Source organism: Triticum urartu, chromosome 5A (assembly GCF_056163025.1).
Source record: "Triticum urartu cultivar PI428250 chromosome 5A, HENAU_Tu73, whole genome shotgun sequence".
NCBI lineage: Eukaryota > Viridiplantae > Streptophyta > Magnoliopsida > Poales > Poaceae > Triticum > Triticum urartu.
The window spans coordinates 233,490,387-233,508,976 of NC_141877.1; the positions used below are offsets into that span (position 1 = coordinate 233,490,387).

The following is an 18,590-nucleotide window of genomic DNA, read 5'->3' on the forward strand; positions in this document are numbered from 1 at the left end:
CATCTTGCATATTTCGTCCATGCACTTGTACGTCATCATGGTGGCTCAAAAATGCTGAAAACTCCACCAAAAACTCTGTTCTTGTTCCCTTTGCGCATTTCATCATCTCCATGCTTGATCATGCTCCAATGTTCATCCCTCTTGTGTAAGCTAGGCACTTCATTTGTAAGCAAAACAAATGTATCTAATTTGGACAGCATCGTATTCTCATGAATATTAGAATCGTTACCAAGAAACGAAAGTACCTAGTAATTTAATTGGCGTGCGTGAGCTCTAGTGATTAGTCCCATGTATGTAACAGCAGGGGTCATGAGTGTAATTGTGGTATTGATGTCCTCATCATGTTGGGAAAACGGCCAAAATTGGGAAAGGTGGAGGTGTTGGCTGCGACGTGCCGGATGTCCAGGCGTCGGGCCGGATTTTTGGCTGCTGAGATCCGTGGAAGAACTCTCGGGGAGATGAACTTGGAGAAGAATTCTTTTTTGCCAAAATTGGACAAATTTTGTGCATGGAAATGGTGGGGTTGGTGTGAAGAAGCTAGATCCACCTGCAACACTTCAAATATGGATCAAAATCAACGATACATCATCAAACCAACAAATCATAAAAAAATGGTTTGGCTATTTTTGTGGGAATTTTCGAAATTGGGCAAAAGCAAACAAAATCATGCTAGAAAGTGGGGGATAGGACTCCCAAGATGTGAATCAACATTGCTCTGATTCATGGATATTGTAGGGTGAAACCTTGGTTCATGATGTTTTCACACTTGGAGGTCAGGAAAGGAGCAAATCAAGAGACAAACACAAAAATACTCAATTGATCAAGATCCAATCACATGTGTGCTAAATTCACATACACATAGAGGGATACAAAAGGTCTAAATCCAACACAAAAAGGTAGAGACGAACTAGTTCATCCCAATCCTTGAAGAAGTTGAGGTGTTGATATCCACTTGGGGGATCTTCTCCTTAAGGAGGCCAATATCCTCGAGGGATCTTCTCCAAGAGGTCTTGATTCTCCAAGAAGAAGGGTGGATGAGCAAAGCTCCCCTTTAATTCATCATAATGTTTGCTGATCCTAACTAGATGGAGCGGGTCTATATATAGTGTTCCACGAAATAAGAGAGGAGAGGGGATACATGAAGCCTCTGGCCCGGTTGTGCACGCACAGGTGCCGGGTGACAAGGTTGGGGGCAGATGTCCAGCCCGACGAAAGACCCCAAATGTCCGGGCCCTAGGCCGAATGTTCGCACGAGCTATTGTCATCAGTCCACTTGGTGCTTGATAAGACAACGGTGGGTCCGTGGAGATGACCGTGGGATGATCCACATCAGGAACAAACTTCCTTAAAAAGAAAAAACAGTAGAAATCAACAAATTGGTGGAGTAAAAGGTCTAAATTGTAATATTCCATGGCACAATTCAAATTTTGAACTAAAATTGGCGAAAGCTGGTACATCATCCTCGAGCAGGCACACATGTTGGTTCGTTAATTGCCTCTAAACTAGTTGCTCCACCAAAAAATAGGTGTTTGTTTGGTTGGAGCCGCGGACAAGAGCACCCAAACAGACTCTTAGTACGTGGAAACTTTGTTGGCAACCAAACTCAATTCATTCAACCAAACTCCCAAGGCTACAGCGCGATGTGAGACCACCTTCATTTGCTGAGTTATCATTAGTTAGACTAACTGATGAAATCAATCGCATGATGTTTCAGCCTACACACTAGAACAGTTAGCGCCACCTTAACAGCTGACGGTGCACCAACCTCTCAACATGCGCAAAGCCTGTGCCGCAGTAGTAGTTCAAGCTGGAAATAAGTGCATGGGCAGTACACTCATCCTGTTCAACACCCATAATAGTGGATTGTAGAGGAGCAAACCTCAGAGCCCATACCTTCTGCTACTGCCTACACTCCGGCTGCGGCAATCCATCCCAGCGCCTCTCATGTTCAATGACCTCAGCCGGCTTCCCAACAGAATGATACTTCGCACACACCACACAAACCAGATGATCACAGTAACCAACAGGGAGCACCAGAAGCTTTACTTGAACAACATTGAGCTCACCAGTCCAGAAATCTGCCGCTGAGGAACTTGAGGTGCCACGGAATAGATGGACTTTTAAGGCCAACAGTGACACGAAGAGGAATAGTTCAGCATACCCCTCCTACACAGCTCCAACAACTATAGCACTCGTCAAAAAAAAACTATAGCACTAGAAGCAGCTTCTGCTGCAAACATCTCGCAGCGTGAGGGTTCTGCCAGAAGTCCTACTCTGGAATCAGCAGAATGCCCACAGAACTCAGACAGTTGTGCATTACAACCTCGATCATCTTGTACTACCTTGATGATAGTTTTGATGTTCTCCATTTTCTAGGATCCAGGGGCAGATCCATGCTCAACAGATGCCTCCTTTCCCCAACGACTAGTTCAACCTACTAGCGTTTTGGCTTGTTATGGATAAAAGAACTCTTTCTGGAGTACTATACGAGACACTTGCAATAAAACATTAGTCAAGAGATCATAATTGACAACTTATACAAACAGAACTCCCAAATAAACTATTTCCTTGTAGGGCAGACATACCTATGCTAAGCACAGCTTATTCCATGAGAGAAATTTCCATCATGTTCCTAGAACTTCATTCCTGCACACAAACTGAATACAACTGTTAAGGAGAGGTGCTGAATGGTAAACATTTTATGTGGAGCATGGCAATCACAAAATTTGAGCTAAATACTACTCCCAACACATAAAGGTCAAAACAAATTGTTATCAGTGAGAATTAAGAACACATTTTTTTTTACCAACAGTGCATATGGCAAAGCAGTTTATGAGCTTGAAACGAATATTCTGATCACCACTCCAAAATTTAGCATACCCACAGCACAACTCAGGTGAATTGAAAGAAGCAAAACTAAAAAATTGAAACAAAAAAAGATAGTCTCTGATAGTTACAACGTTTGAGACACTCGGCAAAGCAGAAGTCCTCCATTTGTTCACTATATCATATCAAATGTGTGAGAAAGATTGATGCATTCATATTTAACATAACCTATGCACCCGTCAAGCCTAGCCAAACGGCAACCTGACAATTAAAAGACTGATATTTCTTCAGGTATACATAACAATAACAATCAGCAATACAGATCTGTAAGGTTGAAAGTACCAACAATTTCTAACAGATACAGTGAACTGGTTCACAACCTACATTTTCAGTCACATCTTGACTTCTAAAAGATAAGCCAAGACATGTGTGAAACAGGAACCAGCACACGAGGCTGGCATTAAGATTTACCACGACCTGGTAATAATTAAATGCAATAAGTATGGAGTCAATACGCATACTACAACTGCGCCAGCAACAATCTAGTTAGGGCTATGATCTGATAGCATTGCATGATAGCTCAATTAGTGTCCTTCTGGCTGTCATCGCCAGAATGTTGCAGCTTATTGTCAAGTCCTGCCTCATCAGTTTTGTGTTGTTTGTCTCCAACGTTATCCTACAGAGCAACAAACGAAAAGAAGAAGAAATAAAACAAAACTCAAATGTTAACAAACATGCTTCAGAGTATCAAACTAGGAAAAAAGTGGAAGACAAACCTTCAGTGAGCTATTCTTTGACAGAAGTTCATCGTACTCCTTTCTGATCCGGCTCACTTCATCTTTAAGTGAAGCATTTTCCTGTTTCAATACTTCAGCGCGCTGAGCCAACTCCTCACATTCAGCCTGCAAAAATACACAGTTGCTTCATCAACTGGAGGGGACAAAAGTGTATGTCTTGAGATGAACAAACAAAATACCTGCTTGCGCAGCCTAGATCTGCGAGCAGAATCCCTGTTTGACTGCTTTCTTTTCTGCCTTTTCAGTTCACGTTCATCCTGGATAATGGGTAGTCAAAATATTTAGTTTCTCCATTTGCCAAACTAAGATTTCAGATTTTTATCCACGAAACTACTGATACTGAAGTGCCTCTTCAATAGTCTTAAAACTGAATTATGGATTTATTTTGTTTATTGGTATATTTCAATAAAGTAGCAATGGTTTTATATTTTAGGTAACTGCAATCTGACAAATAATTATCATTACTATTTAGTATTTACTAGACAAGAAAAAAGGGTGATAAACCTCCTACAGTGCATGGTATGCAAGATGGGGAAAGTAAATAAAATTCATGATGAGTAAAGTAGTTATGGCTCACAGTTTGAGCTTGCTGAACTGTGATGAGCTGTGCTTATTTTTAAAATCTGCTGTTGAAGATTAGCCACAAAAGTAGGCAAAAGCGGGTCAAACAAGCACTAAAATAGGCAAAAGCGGGTGGGGCAAATGCGATTATGGTAATCCACCACAATGCTAACACAGCCTATGTCCAATTATATTCCTAGTACAGAAGTATGAAGTTATCCTAAACACAGAGATCTTTCGGATAGATACCTGTATCGCAAAAGATTTATTTCTTGGTCTGACAAAATATACAAGGTTGGGCACAAAGGGTGTGTATGGTTTGAGTCTACGGTTGCCCCACCAAATACTTGGCTAGCCAAAATCTTGGTCAAGGTTATGTGTGCCCAAGAGTTGGGCAACTTTGGCTAAAAAGACGGAGCAGAGTTGGAAAGGAGCAACTGGCATGGCCAAAAAGTTGGCAACCATCCAAACCAAGACCAAAGTTTTGGTCATAGCCAAAAAATTGGTATATTGGCTACAAACCAAGCAATACAAAAGTATTTATGAAGCAGAGAAGTAGAGGCTACAAAAATAGGGAAGGGTATAATCTATAATTCCCAGGATAAGGTCTTAGAAGAAACCTGCATCCACGGCTCTGTTGGGGCCACAGCCCCTGGAATTGCAGTTGGGGTCACTTTACCATGCAATGCAGGAGAGGAGCTTGCTGTATTTGCCCAGTAGTCCATTCCTATGTTCAAGTTTGTTGTTGGGCCAGGCACTGGACCACTTGATGGCATTTGCATAATTGCCAAAGTTTGCTTCAACTGCGCCTGGGATGGTGAAGGTGATACACCATTCTGGGAACTTCGGACATCTGATAGCACGCACAACAAAGTTAAGAAGCTTCATAAAGTGCAAACATGAAAGCAAGAACCATAAGAATTTCCATCGGCATACCTCCATCTTGTTCTTGTCCACTTTCCTTGTGTTGTGAATCCTGTAAAGATTACTCAAAAATGCAAAGATATTAAGACTTCTCACAAGAAATAAACATGAAATGGTATAGCGTGTCTGGAATCATAAATGCCGCAAATTTAAACTCAAGGTGCATATGCTGCCTAAAAATGTACAGGCAAGTATGCACGTCTGATCAAAAAAGATTAAACGCTGCAGAACCATAGCTTACATTCTGAGAATTCGCTTCACTTCCCTCACTTGAACTTTCACTTCCACTTTCCCCACTGCAAGAAAAGAGGTAACACAAACTGAATGTTGCAAACAAGGAGGAAGTCTCGTTATTACTGAAATTGACCACACACTAACCTTTGAGAGATGGTTCCATTGACTGATGCCCCTGAGGTCTTACCATGTTCGACACAGTTTTTCCCTGTAATCATGTTCAAGCTACCCAAACTTCCTTTGGATCTTTTAATGGGACTTTTTTCTTTTCCTTCAGAGGATTTGCCATTTGTTTCACCACCAGCAGTAGCAGCAGTGGTGGTAGTTCCCTGAAATATTAGGTCCATTAGACTCCACAATGAAAGAGAAGATCAGTCAATCTAAGAATGCCTCGTCTTACAGCAGCATCAGGATTGCCGTTTGGAGAAGTCATGGTATAGGGAGCAAATGGGTGTGCACCCTGCAGGATTATGCAATGACTCAGCAAATGTCAGACTCTAAGCAGTACCATTTTAGGTATATACTGAAAACTACAGCAACATGCTGAAGCATACCGGTCGCATTGATGGGTGAGCATAAATTCCTCCAGGAGGGTATATGACATATGGTGGAGTCCCATATGGTGGCATCATAGGCTGACAAAAGGCAACAAGAAACTCATGAGAAAAAAATACTCTTTAAAGTGCATGCAGAGTATTACAACAGCTACACATTAGTGTTGGACCATATTAACAGTCTCCTTTGTTTTGGTGACCGATTGCAGAGAAGTTCCACAAATTATATTAGATGGTTAATTATCTCATCCTCCGGTAACACAATCCCAGTGGACATAGCAGCGGCGACGATGACGACCGGCAGCCAGCAACTCATCCCTTGCTTTCACCACGGTTAAAGACCGGCATACACTCTGCACCGGTGGGCAATGAGCAGATGCATCTCATATCCGGCTACGGCGACAGCCAACTCCATGGACGGAACAAGAGCGCCGCCCAACTCTCGTCAATGTAAAACTTTTGCATCCCTGGTTATCATAAGGAATAGCTTTCTCGCTCCTATTAATTTATATATGCATGCACGCAGGATTGCCCAACCAGGATGGTCGACTAAGATAACAGCACTACCACAGTGAAGCACATCAAGCATCTTCGGCCCAAGATACATCAGTCTTTGGCAGACACATCTGCTTCTTTTCTGTGCCTAGTGTGTCAATTGAACTCCTCCCACACGACGACAATCATTTGATCGGCATGATGGATCGTTGCGGCTCCGGTGGTGTTCGACGACAGCGGCTTGTTTGGCCGGATGGTGCGGTGTGCTCGTGATGGGACTGCACGACACATGACTGACACATCTCTTATGTGCAGCCTGTGAACTCGTGTTGTGGTCTAAAATACACACATACTCGTATCAATTGGAATCTTGTTTGTTGCTGTTGTCGGATGTATGTAACGACACTTCAGATATTTAGCCAAGTTCAGTTTATTTCAGAGTCCAAACATACATCACATCCATGTGGCTAGTACGTAAATGGTGTTTCTTTTGCACTTGTACAATCGAATGTACAATCGAGAATATATACTCCTTCTGATGCACATATGTACTCTATCTTGGGCATGAATATACGTCTCCATCGGTTGAATATACTAGTACTTGTTTTAATATATACTCCTTACAAAACACCAGTACATACTCCTTAAACAGAAATATTCTACACTCCATTAGACAATTTCAGTATATATTCCTTCGGAAAAAATTCAGCATATACTCCTTTGAGAAGAAAAAAAACATTATATACTACTTTACAGAAACTAGTACTCCCTCCGTCCAAAAATACTTGTCATCAAAATGGATAAAAAAGAATGTATCTAGAACTAAAATACATCTAGATACATCCTCTTTTATTCATCTTGATGACAAGCATTTCCGGACGGAGAGAGTAGATAGTAATTACCATGATGAAAAATATATACTTCTTTGAAAAGGTTTACCATATACTCTTTTAAAAAGTACTCCCTCCGTTCACAAACATAAGATGTTTTAGATATTTCAATATGGACTACATACGGACCGAAATGAGTGAACAAACACACAACCATATATACACATCCAATTCACAAAAAAGTTAGAACATCTTATAATTGTGAACGGAGGGAGTAGTAGTATATACTACTTAAAAAACAGTATATACCCCCCATGGCAATATATATACCAAAATTTTGTACGGTAATGCTCAATATCTCATATAATTCAATATAAATTCCCCATCACCATATTTAAAAAGGAGAGTAGGTGCGTGTTACGTAGTACAAATCATCGCCATATTTTTTTGATTGAAAACCCATATACTTCCTTGATAATAAGATCAAGTAGTCGCATGCCGCCATGCACACACAGCAGGTTGACTTTTTTCTCTCGGTTAGTTTTTTATTGGGTATATCCAACTCAAACTATCTGGGTGGGAGTATGTACTCCTAGGGAGTACAAAAGAGATGTCCGGGAAAATAAATCCTACAACCAAGGGTAGTTACCCCCACAATTACTACCTTCTGATCTTATTCAGATCTTGAATGTTTTTAAACAGGTCGCATGCACAGGAAAAGTGATCTTTCTTTGCCTGATTAGTTGGCCCACGGGTCTTCCTATTTTCTTGGTCATTCCGATCCTGTCTATCGTAGCTGTAAAATTAACTGGATCTGCATGCAATCTAAACAATTCTATCTCTCAGCGCTATTTATTTCTGTTTCTCTCTCTTCTCTCTCTCCCATGAACCAAAACCAGTGCCGGCAAAACAATTGGATTGTGAACGATGTGAGCAACAAAAGAGGTAGTACGAATTTATGTGATTCATTTCTATACATGTGTCTTGCTAATTGCCTTTTTAATTTTAGATGGACACCCTGCTAGGCATTGGTCTTGCGCGTCTCCCGGAAAATATACCATCGGATTAGGTGGACATGGCAATGGCCGTGTGCCAGATGAACGCTGATCTCCCCGGTGAGACGGTCTAAACTTGATGTTTTGCTCTCTCCATTGGTGTTGCAAACATCATATCTGGTACTGGAGCATGCATGTATGTTTGGAAGGCACTGGTTGATTAAAACGCGAGGATGTGCAGCTTGCTAACTGGTGTCTTATCACACTCATTTTCCTTTTGCAAATCTGCAGTCATGCGTCATGCCATCAACTGCATGACAATGGTCGCCGGGATCCCAAGGTGGAGCAATGCAGGTGCCGAGCACGCACGCTGAAGCAAAGACATTTCACCTCGTCCGTGATTGATACTCGACGGCAGTGGAATCATGACATTATAGTGGCGTCTACACATGATACTCCGATGTCGAACTCATCTGTCATCGGCAGGCTCTAGCCACTATGATCTTGTTATCACCTAGGCTATAGTGGTGGACATGAGAAGCCATTGCTGCTGCAAGGGTGCCTGCCTCAGTACGTGTGGATGAATGCGTACCATCACATATGTATGGCGCATGTACATGCCGTGTCATGTAGTTTATATCAAATATCTCAACTAGACGTACACCACTACAAATGTTTATCTCCATACTACTTCCAACATAAAGTATTGTATAAACTTCATACTCCTTTCCTGTAAGCACTGTATATTCATGTTCGTGACTAAAAAGTCCAGACTTGTTAATCACTCTATATTTATGTGCGGTTGGCACTGGCCGTACACAGTACTAGTTTGTATTATGTTTGTCTTGGATGATTTATGCATGTTTGCATGCCATGGCGTTGGATAGCCATGAATGTGCCATGTTCAGAACGTCGGACAATGATCATAGTATAATACCATGGTCGTGTTTGTGTGTTAAATTCACGGCAGGTTGTTCATTCGAAGTTGCACTTCACTTCCTCTACAAGAGCGAGTCAACATGGACGCCAATGACCAAGCTGAGTTCATGAGAAAGATGCATGCAGATAAAAGGACCGCCATCGGCAAGTCCAAAGGCATGCCTCCAAGGTCACACCAACAAGAAGCCCATGGTGTTCCAACTCAGAGATCTTGTTTGACTCCACATTCACAAAGACCGCTTTCCGGAAGAGCACAAATCCAAATTGCTTCTAGGAGTCAATGGACCCTTCAAGGTGCTACAAAGGATCAACAACAACGCTTACAAGATCGACAATCCACTCAACAAGTACTCAGTGAGAGACACCTTCAACGTCTTCGACTTGGTTCCATTCCATCGTGATGAGGTTTTGGTTCCGAGGACGGATCTTCCCCGAGGGGAGGGAGGAGGGGATGGTGTGGAGCAGCCCATGGACATCACCATGGATCCTCCAACAACACCCCAAGCGCCAATTGGACCAATGCTGGAGCCCATGCCTTTACCATTGAATACGAGGTGAACACTTTCCTCTTCAAACTTCCTATGCATTCACTCGGGACCTGGCTACTACTTCAATCCAAGACCCTATGCATACTCAGATACCAAGGATCCTTCCATGAAGGAGCGGCGGAAGAAGGCCGCATCATGGAGGAGAAGAGGAAGAAATGATCCACAGCTTTAGCAGCCGAACTGTCTAGCTACCAACCCGAATTGCCCGACATGAAGTGCCCGGAACATCAGTACCCACAAATCGAAGCCGGGCAAAGTCCTCTGACCTTTCATCCAGCTCTTCATCTGGCCATCAGCCGGACTGTCTGGGTAGCAACCCAGACTATCCGGCCCTTGGAGATTGCTCTGCTCCCGAAGACTTCGCCAACCCGGACCCAAGCCTGCGTCAGCAGCCGGACTGTCCAGCTAGCAACCCGGATTGTCCGACCACCAGCCGGGACTATACGGCCACCAACCCGGACTGTCCGACCACTGCCTGCATGCAGGTCTGGCCAAGAGGCCATGTATCCCCTCTCACCTACCCTTTCGCCTCTTAGCTATATATAAACCGTACCATGGACCCATATTAGAGTTAGCAAAGCATATATCTAGACCTTGGGAGAGCTTTGCTCATCTTGCCACCTCCTAGAGGATCAAGACCTCCTAAGGGAGAAGGATTCTCCACAGGATCAAGAACAACCAGGGTTTGGAGAAGAACATCTCTCAAGGCCCCATCTCTCTTAACGATTTGGGAAGAACTCTATCCTTTTACCTTCTCCTTTGTTGATTGTGGGTCTATATGTATCTCTTGTTTTGGATGTTTTGAGAGAACATGTGTGATGGAAACTTGTTCGTCTAGTTTAGAGTTACTTGTGTTTTTCCCCTTGGTCACCTCAAAATTGTGAAGATTGGGCATCAATTAAGACTTGGTCCTATATCAACCTAAGTATGTATGGAACTGAAAAACAATGACTTCTTGTTCATCCATGTGTAACTTCTCACCTCTGAATGTGTGTAGAATCGCTTCGTACATGGCATTCTAGCACGGGGCAAAGAGTGTGGCCCAAGACCAAAACAAAGAGGTTCTGCACCTAGTAGCTATAGGTTCAATTGGATGGAGTGTTTGGATCCGTCGTCTTAGCTGGACCAAACTGTTATTTGCGGGATGTCGGGTACCACATGGGTAAAAAGAGGGCCGTGATGTGTTCCATACATTGCAGAACATGCACACCTGCATTTTGAAGATGTGGAACCTATTCTAGACACGTTCGTGACAGCGATTCAACCAAACGCGTGGACTGTGACCACCTGACGCAGGTTTCTGTCAGCACCAATAGTGGTCTAACATCTATCTCCAATAATTCACCAAATCGGATGGAAAAGGAACCCAGCCAACGGTTCGAATCGCGAGCCGGATGCCAACTATTCCCACAGCTATTTCTCTAGCAAAGGTTGATAGAAAATCCTCCTCCTAGCAAAAGTTTGACCCACATTTGATCTTTCCCTATGATGAAGAATTACATATCTTTAGAGGCTCTGTGCTCTATCTTCTGAGGTAATACCACAGACAGAGAATAGGGGAACAAAACTATAGAGTAGTTAACTACCATTATAAAAGAAACATGAAACCTTACCTGAGGTCCCCACATGTATGGATGACCCTGTGGGTTTGACACCACAGGAGAGGGAAAGAACCCATGTGGTGGAATTGGAGGATATCCCTGAAAAAACCAATGGAGAACATGATGAGCAGCCTAGGGTAGATAGTACATGTGATCTATGTATTAATGATAGATATATTGATATGTGTGAATCAAGAAGGGAAATAAGTGCAACGAGAAAATAATATGACACACGAGAAAGCTATTTTGTCAATTGTAACCAGAATTAACAAAAGGGAAAAAATAGAACGACCACATTGCAGCCAAAATCAGTAATGATCCTCAAAATTGAGGGTGGGTAGTTGTATTTGCAATTATTATCGAAAAAATGTCGCTGCCTACGTACTTATTTCCCACTTTCCTTGTGTTTTCACACAAGAGGGATACATGTTTTGAGTCATCCATCTCCAAAACAGGGAAGAGAACTTCCTCACCTGAAAGCTGGTCCAATCTGGGTAAACTGTCGGTGTTGCAATACTCGAAGTAGCAGGTGGCTGCTGCTCCTGTTACAGGGAAGGACAAATTTTTAGGAAGACACATTCACTATTTTTGGTACAGACTACAGAGATAATGCCACAATTCCAGCATTGAAAACCTGAGGTGCAGATGCCTTGTTTGCCTTAGCAGGTGTCTCTGCTTCACTGCTTCCCATGGTGACTCACAGAAAGAGGGCAGCAATCACTCCATTGTCCACAGTCACACAAAGTGGCATAAAGTGAAACCTGAATTGGCCATACAAAGAACATAAGTAAGCTAAAATTTAGCAAAACTGTATTACGTCCTCGATTGGAAAAGGTGCTAGGCACGCTAGGTGACAGACAAACGCCTCACCTAGAGCATAAGTGAAAGTCTAGGCAGGGCAAGTAAGAAATTGTCCACTCCAGCAAGAAATCATGCCATGTCACACTGACAGGCCAAATGGACCATTTTCAGATGGCAATAGCTGGTAGTTTACTCACTTCATGCTCTAAATTAATGTCTATACGCATATAATACCCCAAATACAACCCTGCTAGTCAAAACTGTATGACCGACTAGGCTGCGCCTAGGGCGCGTAAGCTCCACCTAGGTGCTAGGCAAAGGCAACCTACTTATGCCTAGCGTTTTTTTTAAACCTTGATTACGTCAGCCACTTTCTCAAGATCCCATCTATTTCATGATCTCAAATTCTTCCAACAGTTGGGAAGGAAGTATAAAAGGCTTCAAGAAATAGTAGTGTACAAAACCGACTTGGTTTAACAAATTACAATAATGAAGGCCAACTTAACTGCTCAAAATAACTATAAAGCTCCTTTGTTAAAAATATTAGCTTGATTTTCGTCAAGGTGACCACAACACAATTGCAACACAGTTAACTTAGTATCCTTTTATCACAAAGTACTGGTCGAGTTACCTTCAGATTACACAGTTTGTGGTTCATGTCCTTCATAGAACAGACAAGCCAATGCTCTCTCAAAAAAACGCAGAAAATCCCATGGACCACAGAATTTAAACCTTTTAGAAACAGCAAATTTGAACCCTCAAAAAAAAGAAACAGCAAATTTGCCATAAACCCAACAGCTACAATTCTACTACAGCGCTGCATTATACTACCCAAAATCTACAAAAACAGTAACATGTGGTGTTTTAAAACTAGTTCCAGGTGCTACCAGCCACATATGCAAACTCAATAAAGCACCAACAAAACCCTAGTAGATCCCCCAAAATAGAATGGTGAAAAATATAAACCCATGAACCATCCAAATCTTCAAAACCTACATCCCAACATGACGATTGGAAACACAGCGAGGAGTGAAGCATTAACATAAACTACATACAAAGAATCTTGAAGGCTTGAAGCAACCTCTAATAAAAAATACCTACCGCGCCTGTCAGGTTTCCTACTAAAGAAGGCCAATTCTTAAGCACAAACTACACCTAACAAAACCCTAGCTACTATATTTAAAATCCAACGCCTAAACTCGAAACCTGTACCAAAGGGGCTATGCTCCCGAGACCAAAAAAAAAATCTAGCCAGGTCTCACAAGTCTCGCATCAGGTAGACACTATCTCGCCGCGAATTACAGATAAACCCTAGCACCCTTCACCCTCGCTCCGACCAAAATCAGAGGCCCAAACTCGGGAACCCCCGACTCCAAACTACCAACAAAAATCACCCAGACCAAGGAAATTACCACCGCTGCGTAATATAATTTTAAAGGCCAACGGCCAGATCCGGCGAGGCGGGCGATACGAACGTCGGGTACCTCTCGGACGGCAAGCGGACCCGCGCGGTGGACCTCGAGATCTGGAGTAGAGCGGCAGGAGAGGGTAAAGTAGTAGGGGTATGGCGTGGCGAGAGAGGTCTTCCGGTTTGGAGAGAGGAAGACGACGAGGACACGATGGACGCCGCGCAGCAGCTGCGACCAGCGACTAGGCTTCGGTGGTGTGCTAGCTAGGCAGGCAAGCAGGCCAGCTCAGTCAGTCGGAGCGTTTGTTCTTGCTCGCGTTGCTGTCTGGTTTGTTTCCCTTTCAGTCGTGACGCTCTTTTTTTTCACAAAATCTCAAAAAAAAAACCTCAATTTTATTAATTAGGAATAATAGTTATACATCGTCAATGGGAAAAGGTACAATATCAAGGTTTCTCAAACCAATCCCTAGTGACGAAAAAATTCGCTAGCCTAGCAAATTCATTAGCCACCTTATTTGCTTCCCTATTACAATATTCCAACCTAACAAAAGGAAAATCAGAAGCTATGAAATAGCAATCGTCGAACACTGCCGCTGCCGCTCCCGCCGAATGTCCTTCATTCTTCATTGTGTCAACCACCTCCATATTGTCAGAATTCACGACAAGGCGATTGCATCCCGCCTTCTGTGCAAGGGATGGGCCGAATCTTAGAGCCAAAACTTCTGCTGTTAAAGTATCAGCACACTAATCAATCCTTCAGTTTTCACCAACAATGAATCTTACTTTGTCATTTATGGGGATAGCCCCAGCTTGCCCGGAAGCAATTGAAAGAGGCATCTACGTTCAACTTAATAAAACTCATAGGAGATCTGCTCCATCCGCGTGTTGGTGTGCATCTTAAAATTTTCCTTCATGTACCAGTTTACGTCTGTCCCACCATAAATACTAAGTTGTAATAGCAATCAATTCACGTGCATTTTGAGAACCCGCTATCATTAAATCTTGATCTGGCATAAGAAGTAAGAATTCCAATACCGTCTCCCCCGCATGATCAACAGCTCAAGCTTTACTGATCGCCTCATGTAATCCTAACTTGTCCCACACCTTTTTTGCCTTTCGACACATAAATAAGACGTGTTTTGTATTTTCTGTCCCTTTTGAGCATGATGGGCAAATGGGTGATACTTTCATGTGCCTATTAGCAAGCGTAGCACGACATAGGAGGGTTCCATGCAAAGTATGCCAGATTAAATTTTTTACCTTTGCAGGATAAGATAGTTTCCAAATCTTACCCCAAATAGGATTAACATTGGTTCTTCCCATACCATTTGCATGTTGCAATTTTATCCCATGTTGTTTGTTCCCAGTGGCGGAGCTTGGAAGAAAAAGTTGGGCGGGCCAAGCTAAGGAAAAGCCTGAATTTTTGTAGGCATTAGCCACTTGTTGGTCCCTTTTGTTCTAGTTCAATTTTCACCCAGTATGTTAGCAAACAAGTTACTGCTAAGAGACTCATCTTGTAACTTATTATGCATTGTTTCAATGATCTTCCTACACTAAAATGCACTTATCAAAAAATATTACATGTCAGGCACAAAGAAAAAATATCTCTTTATTATGTAATTCTACATATGAATTGATAATAAAATGCATTAATGCTGCTCAATTCATAACAAAAGCATGTTGCTCTAGACATAATTAGAAACTACCCAGCAACAGCGTCATCAGGAGGTGAACATAGTGTTGAGCTCTACTCAGCGTTGGCACTCGACAGCGGACCGGCGAACCTAGTTGGTTGGTAGCACAGTGTACTGCAGTGGTCAGAGGAGGAAGGGTCGGAGGCATCTAGGCGGCATAGTGGAATCATCCCGACGGCCAGGGACAGAACTGGCCGGTGTGGATGCCGGAGCCTGGAAGGAAGGGCCAAAGGAAGGATGGCGCCATGGCGAGGTCACGAGAAGGTGGGTGGAGCCATGGAGCAGGCGGCAGGAAGTGTGTATTTAGCAGCGAGGCTGTGCGATATGTGCGGCCGGGGAAGGGCCAAAGGTGGGACTTGGAGCCTGGAAGGGGGATGAGCGCTGGCTCTCTGACGCAAGATATGAGCTGCGCGAGTTGCAGGCAGGTGGTGTGCTCGTGCCAAACCTCGAGACTTGGATCGATCGTAAGTTCGTAACTAGGTTGAGTGGGCTACCAAACAAAGCATATGTATAAACACAATCATGAGATTCCTGGGCGGGCCATGGCAGGTTTGGCCCCAACGAAGCTCCGCCCTTATTTGTTCCATTCCTCCAAATAAGCCGATCGTACAGTGAAAAGGTCATTTTTTTTTCTATAGCTCCAAGCAATGAAATCCAACATATTATGCATCGGAGGGGGATTGCGAGCACCCTTTGAGCATCAATTGGCCATAATGTTTTGTCGGTTTTGTTTCTTTTCTTTCTGTTAAACTTTTTAGAATTGGTTGTGTGCATCTTAATTATGCAGAGGCCGGGTGTCACTCATAACGCTTTTGTATTCGCTTGATGCTACATTTTTTATATAATAAAACGCCCTTTATCGAAAAAATTGGTCACAACGTTTGTCTCACCAAATCTTCATCCCAAGAACTCGTGACTGGATCAAGGAGATCAGAAACCTTTTGCAAAAGATGCCCTCTTCTAGGAGTAATGACTCCTATTCACACAATTTGGAATCCATGCATCTCTCCAAATATCAATATTTTGTCCATTTCCAACCCACCGGATATAACCATTTTGTAGAGAATCCACTCCCGCCATAATACTTTGCCAAGTAAAAGAGGAACCTTTTTTAGGTTTGCCATTAAATCCCCTTCCGGGAAATATTTAGCTCTCAATATAAAAGCACATAAGGAGTCGGGATTATCAATCAGACGCCATGTGATAGGGGTCAAGGTGTCCCGTCTTTCGATAAGATGGTGGCTATCGTTTTTTGGTGGAGTATACTTTGACGATCCAACTACGATCGTGTGAGGACGTCGTGTCTTAGCAATCGCTAAACCAACTCCAAGGGGTTATTCACCATGCAGGAGCACGATCAACCTGACCACGAAGGTCTATTTCCTGCAAGCAAATGAAAAACAAGCAAGAAACTGAAATTGCAATCTGGAAATTGCGAATATAAGAGGAAAGGTTTATTAATGAAGGTGGGGTTCTGTGATGTCTTGGTATGGTCGTTGAACACAAACGAAGTACGCGAAATTGCAGCTATGGCGAACTTTTAATCTAAACAAAATCCAAAGTCTAAACAATGCCCTAAGGGTTGTATATATGGAGGAAGAGGGGGGAATTTCGTGGCCTTTGGAGGAGGGGTCCGAAACCAACCCTAACTCTTGTTTCCCCACACATACGGACTATAATAACAGCCTATACTTAAGTATTTCAAAATTACATGGCCCTGGCCCAATAATAAGGTGGCGCAGTACCTAGAATAGTCTCTGGACGTAATTTATGAAGTGACATCTAGTATATTTCGTCCAAGGCTTCATGCACTCCTTATGGTGACTTCAAAGTCCTGAAATCATCACTTGTAACTCCGTTCTTGTTCCCCTTGCGCATGCCATCATCTGCACACTTGGTCTTGCTCCAGTGTTCATCCCTCTTATCCATGCCAGGCCTTTGTAATCAAAACAAATGTATCCAATTTAGGTAGCATCATATTCTCATGAACATTAGAATCATTACCAAGAAACGAAAGTACCTGATAATTTAATTGGCGTGTGCGAGCTCTAGTAATTGGTCCAGTATATGTAGCAGTAGGGGTTGTGGGTGTAACAATGGTATTGATGTCCTCATCATCCTCCCCTTCTTGAAATGAAGTCATCCTCGACGGAAGCTCATCTTCCTCACCCAAATAAGGCTTCAAAACTGCAATGTTAAAAGTGGGACTAACCCCAAAATCTGCAGACAGCTCAAGTTTATATGCATTATCATTTATTTTCTCTAACACCTTAAATGGACCATCATCACGTGGCATTAGATTTGATTTGCGCAAATTAGGAAATCTATCCTTACGCAAATGTAACCAAACAAGATCTTCAGGTGCAAAGTCAACACGTTTTCTACCCTTATCTCCAGCAGGTTTATATTTAGCATTCATACACTCAATGTTCTCCTTAGTTAGCTCATGCATTTTTAAGATCAATTCAGCACGTTGTTATGCATCAAAATTAACCTTCTCTGAAGATGGAAGAGGCAACAAATCAATAAGTGCATGAGGAAGGAAACCATACACAATTTTAAAAGGACACATCTTAGTAGTAGAATGCAATGAACGATTATAAGCAAATTCAATATGAGGCAAGCATTCTTCCCACGTTTTCTTGTTATTCTTCAAAACAACCCTAAGCATAGTAGACAATGTTCTATTGACTACTTCAGTTTGGCCATCAGTTTGGGGTGACATGTAGTACTGAAAAGCAATTTAGTCCCCAACTTAGCCCATAAACATCTCCAAAAGTGGCTAAGAAATTTAGTATCACGATCTGAAACAATTGTATTTGGCACACCATGCAAGCGAATAATTTCACGAAAGAACAAATCAGCAACATTAACAGCATCATCGCTTTTATGGCATGGTATAAAGTGTGTCATTTTCGAGAACCTATCCACGACAACAAATATGCTATCCTTCCCCTTCTTTGTTCGAGGTAAACCTAAAACAAAGTCCATAGATATATCCTCCCAAGGAACACTAGGTACAGACAAAGGCATATATAAACCATGAGGATTGATAGCATAATCAGTTCAGAGATGCAAAGTTGAATAAACACTCAACGACAGTACTGTGCTGGTCCTAGGCTAGACCGTACTAGAGACGTGAGCCTAGAACACGAACAAAATCACGGTGCGGCACGTAAACAAGGGAAAAGCACACTCTGAATTTTCTTTTCGCTCTTTTTTGCGCTCCTCTTTTTTTTGCGAAAAATCACTATAATGGCGAGTGTCTCAAAACTCTTCCCAAGTCAAACTAACAGGATAGGCACGGGATTTTTTTAACATTTTTTTTCGGAAATCAGGGCAGCGACGATGAAAAAGTGCGACAAAAAATCACTATGATGGCG

At 42.6% G+C, this 18,590-nt stretch overlaps 1 protein-coding gene across 2 annotated transcripts; it reads right to left on the reverse strand.

The window, feature by feature from the left end:
* Positions 1 to 3,018: 3,018 nt before the first annotated feature.
* Positions 3,019 to 13,822, reverse strand: LOC125508409 (bZIP transcription factor 1-A). 2 transcript variants are annotated; one of them, XM_048673113.2, is made up of 13 exons: positions 13,590 to 13,822; positions 11,939 to 12,065; positions 11,778 to 11,846; positions 11,317 to 11,403; positions 5,897 to 5,977; positions 5,743 to 5,802; positions 5,487 to 5,671; positions 5,350 to 5,404; positions 5,121 to 5,160; positions 4,805 to 5,037; positions 3,803 to 3,880; positions 3,603 to 3,728; positions 3,019 to 3,502 (listed from the first exon to the last, which is right to left on the reverse strand). In XM_048673113.2, exons 2-13 carry the CDS (start codon positions 11,993 to 11,995, stop codon positions 3,407 to 3,409), a joined length of 1,167 nt encoding a protein of 388 aa, XP_048529070.1. In that variant the 5' UTR covers positions 11,996 to 12,065; positions 13,590 to 13,822; the 3' UTR covers positions 3,019 to 3,406. The 2 variants fall into 2 exon arrangements, with proteins under 2 accessions (XP_048529070.1, XP_048529071.1); XM_048673114.2 differs by having other exon boundaries at positions 13,581 to 13,810.
* Positions 13,823 to 18,590: the final 4,768 nt, after the last annotated feature.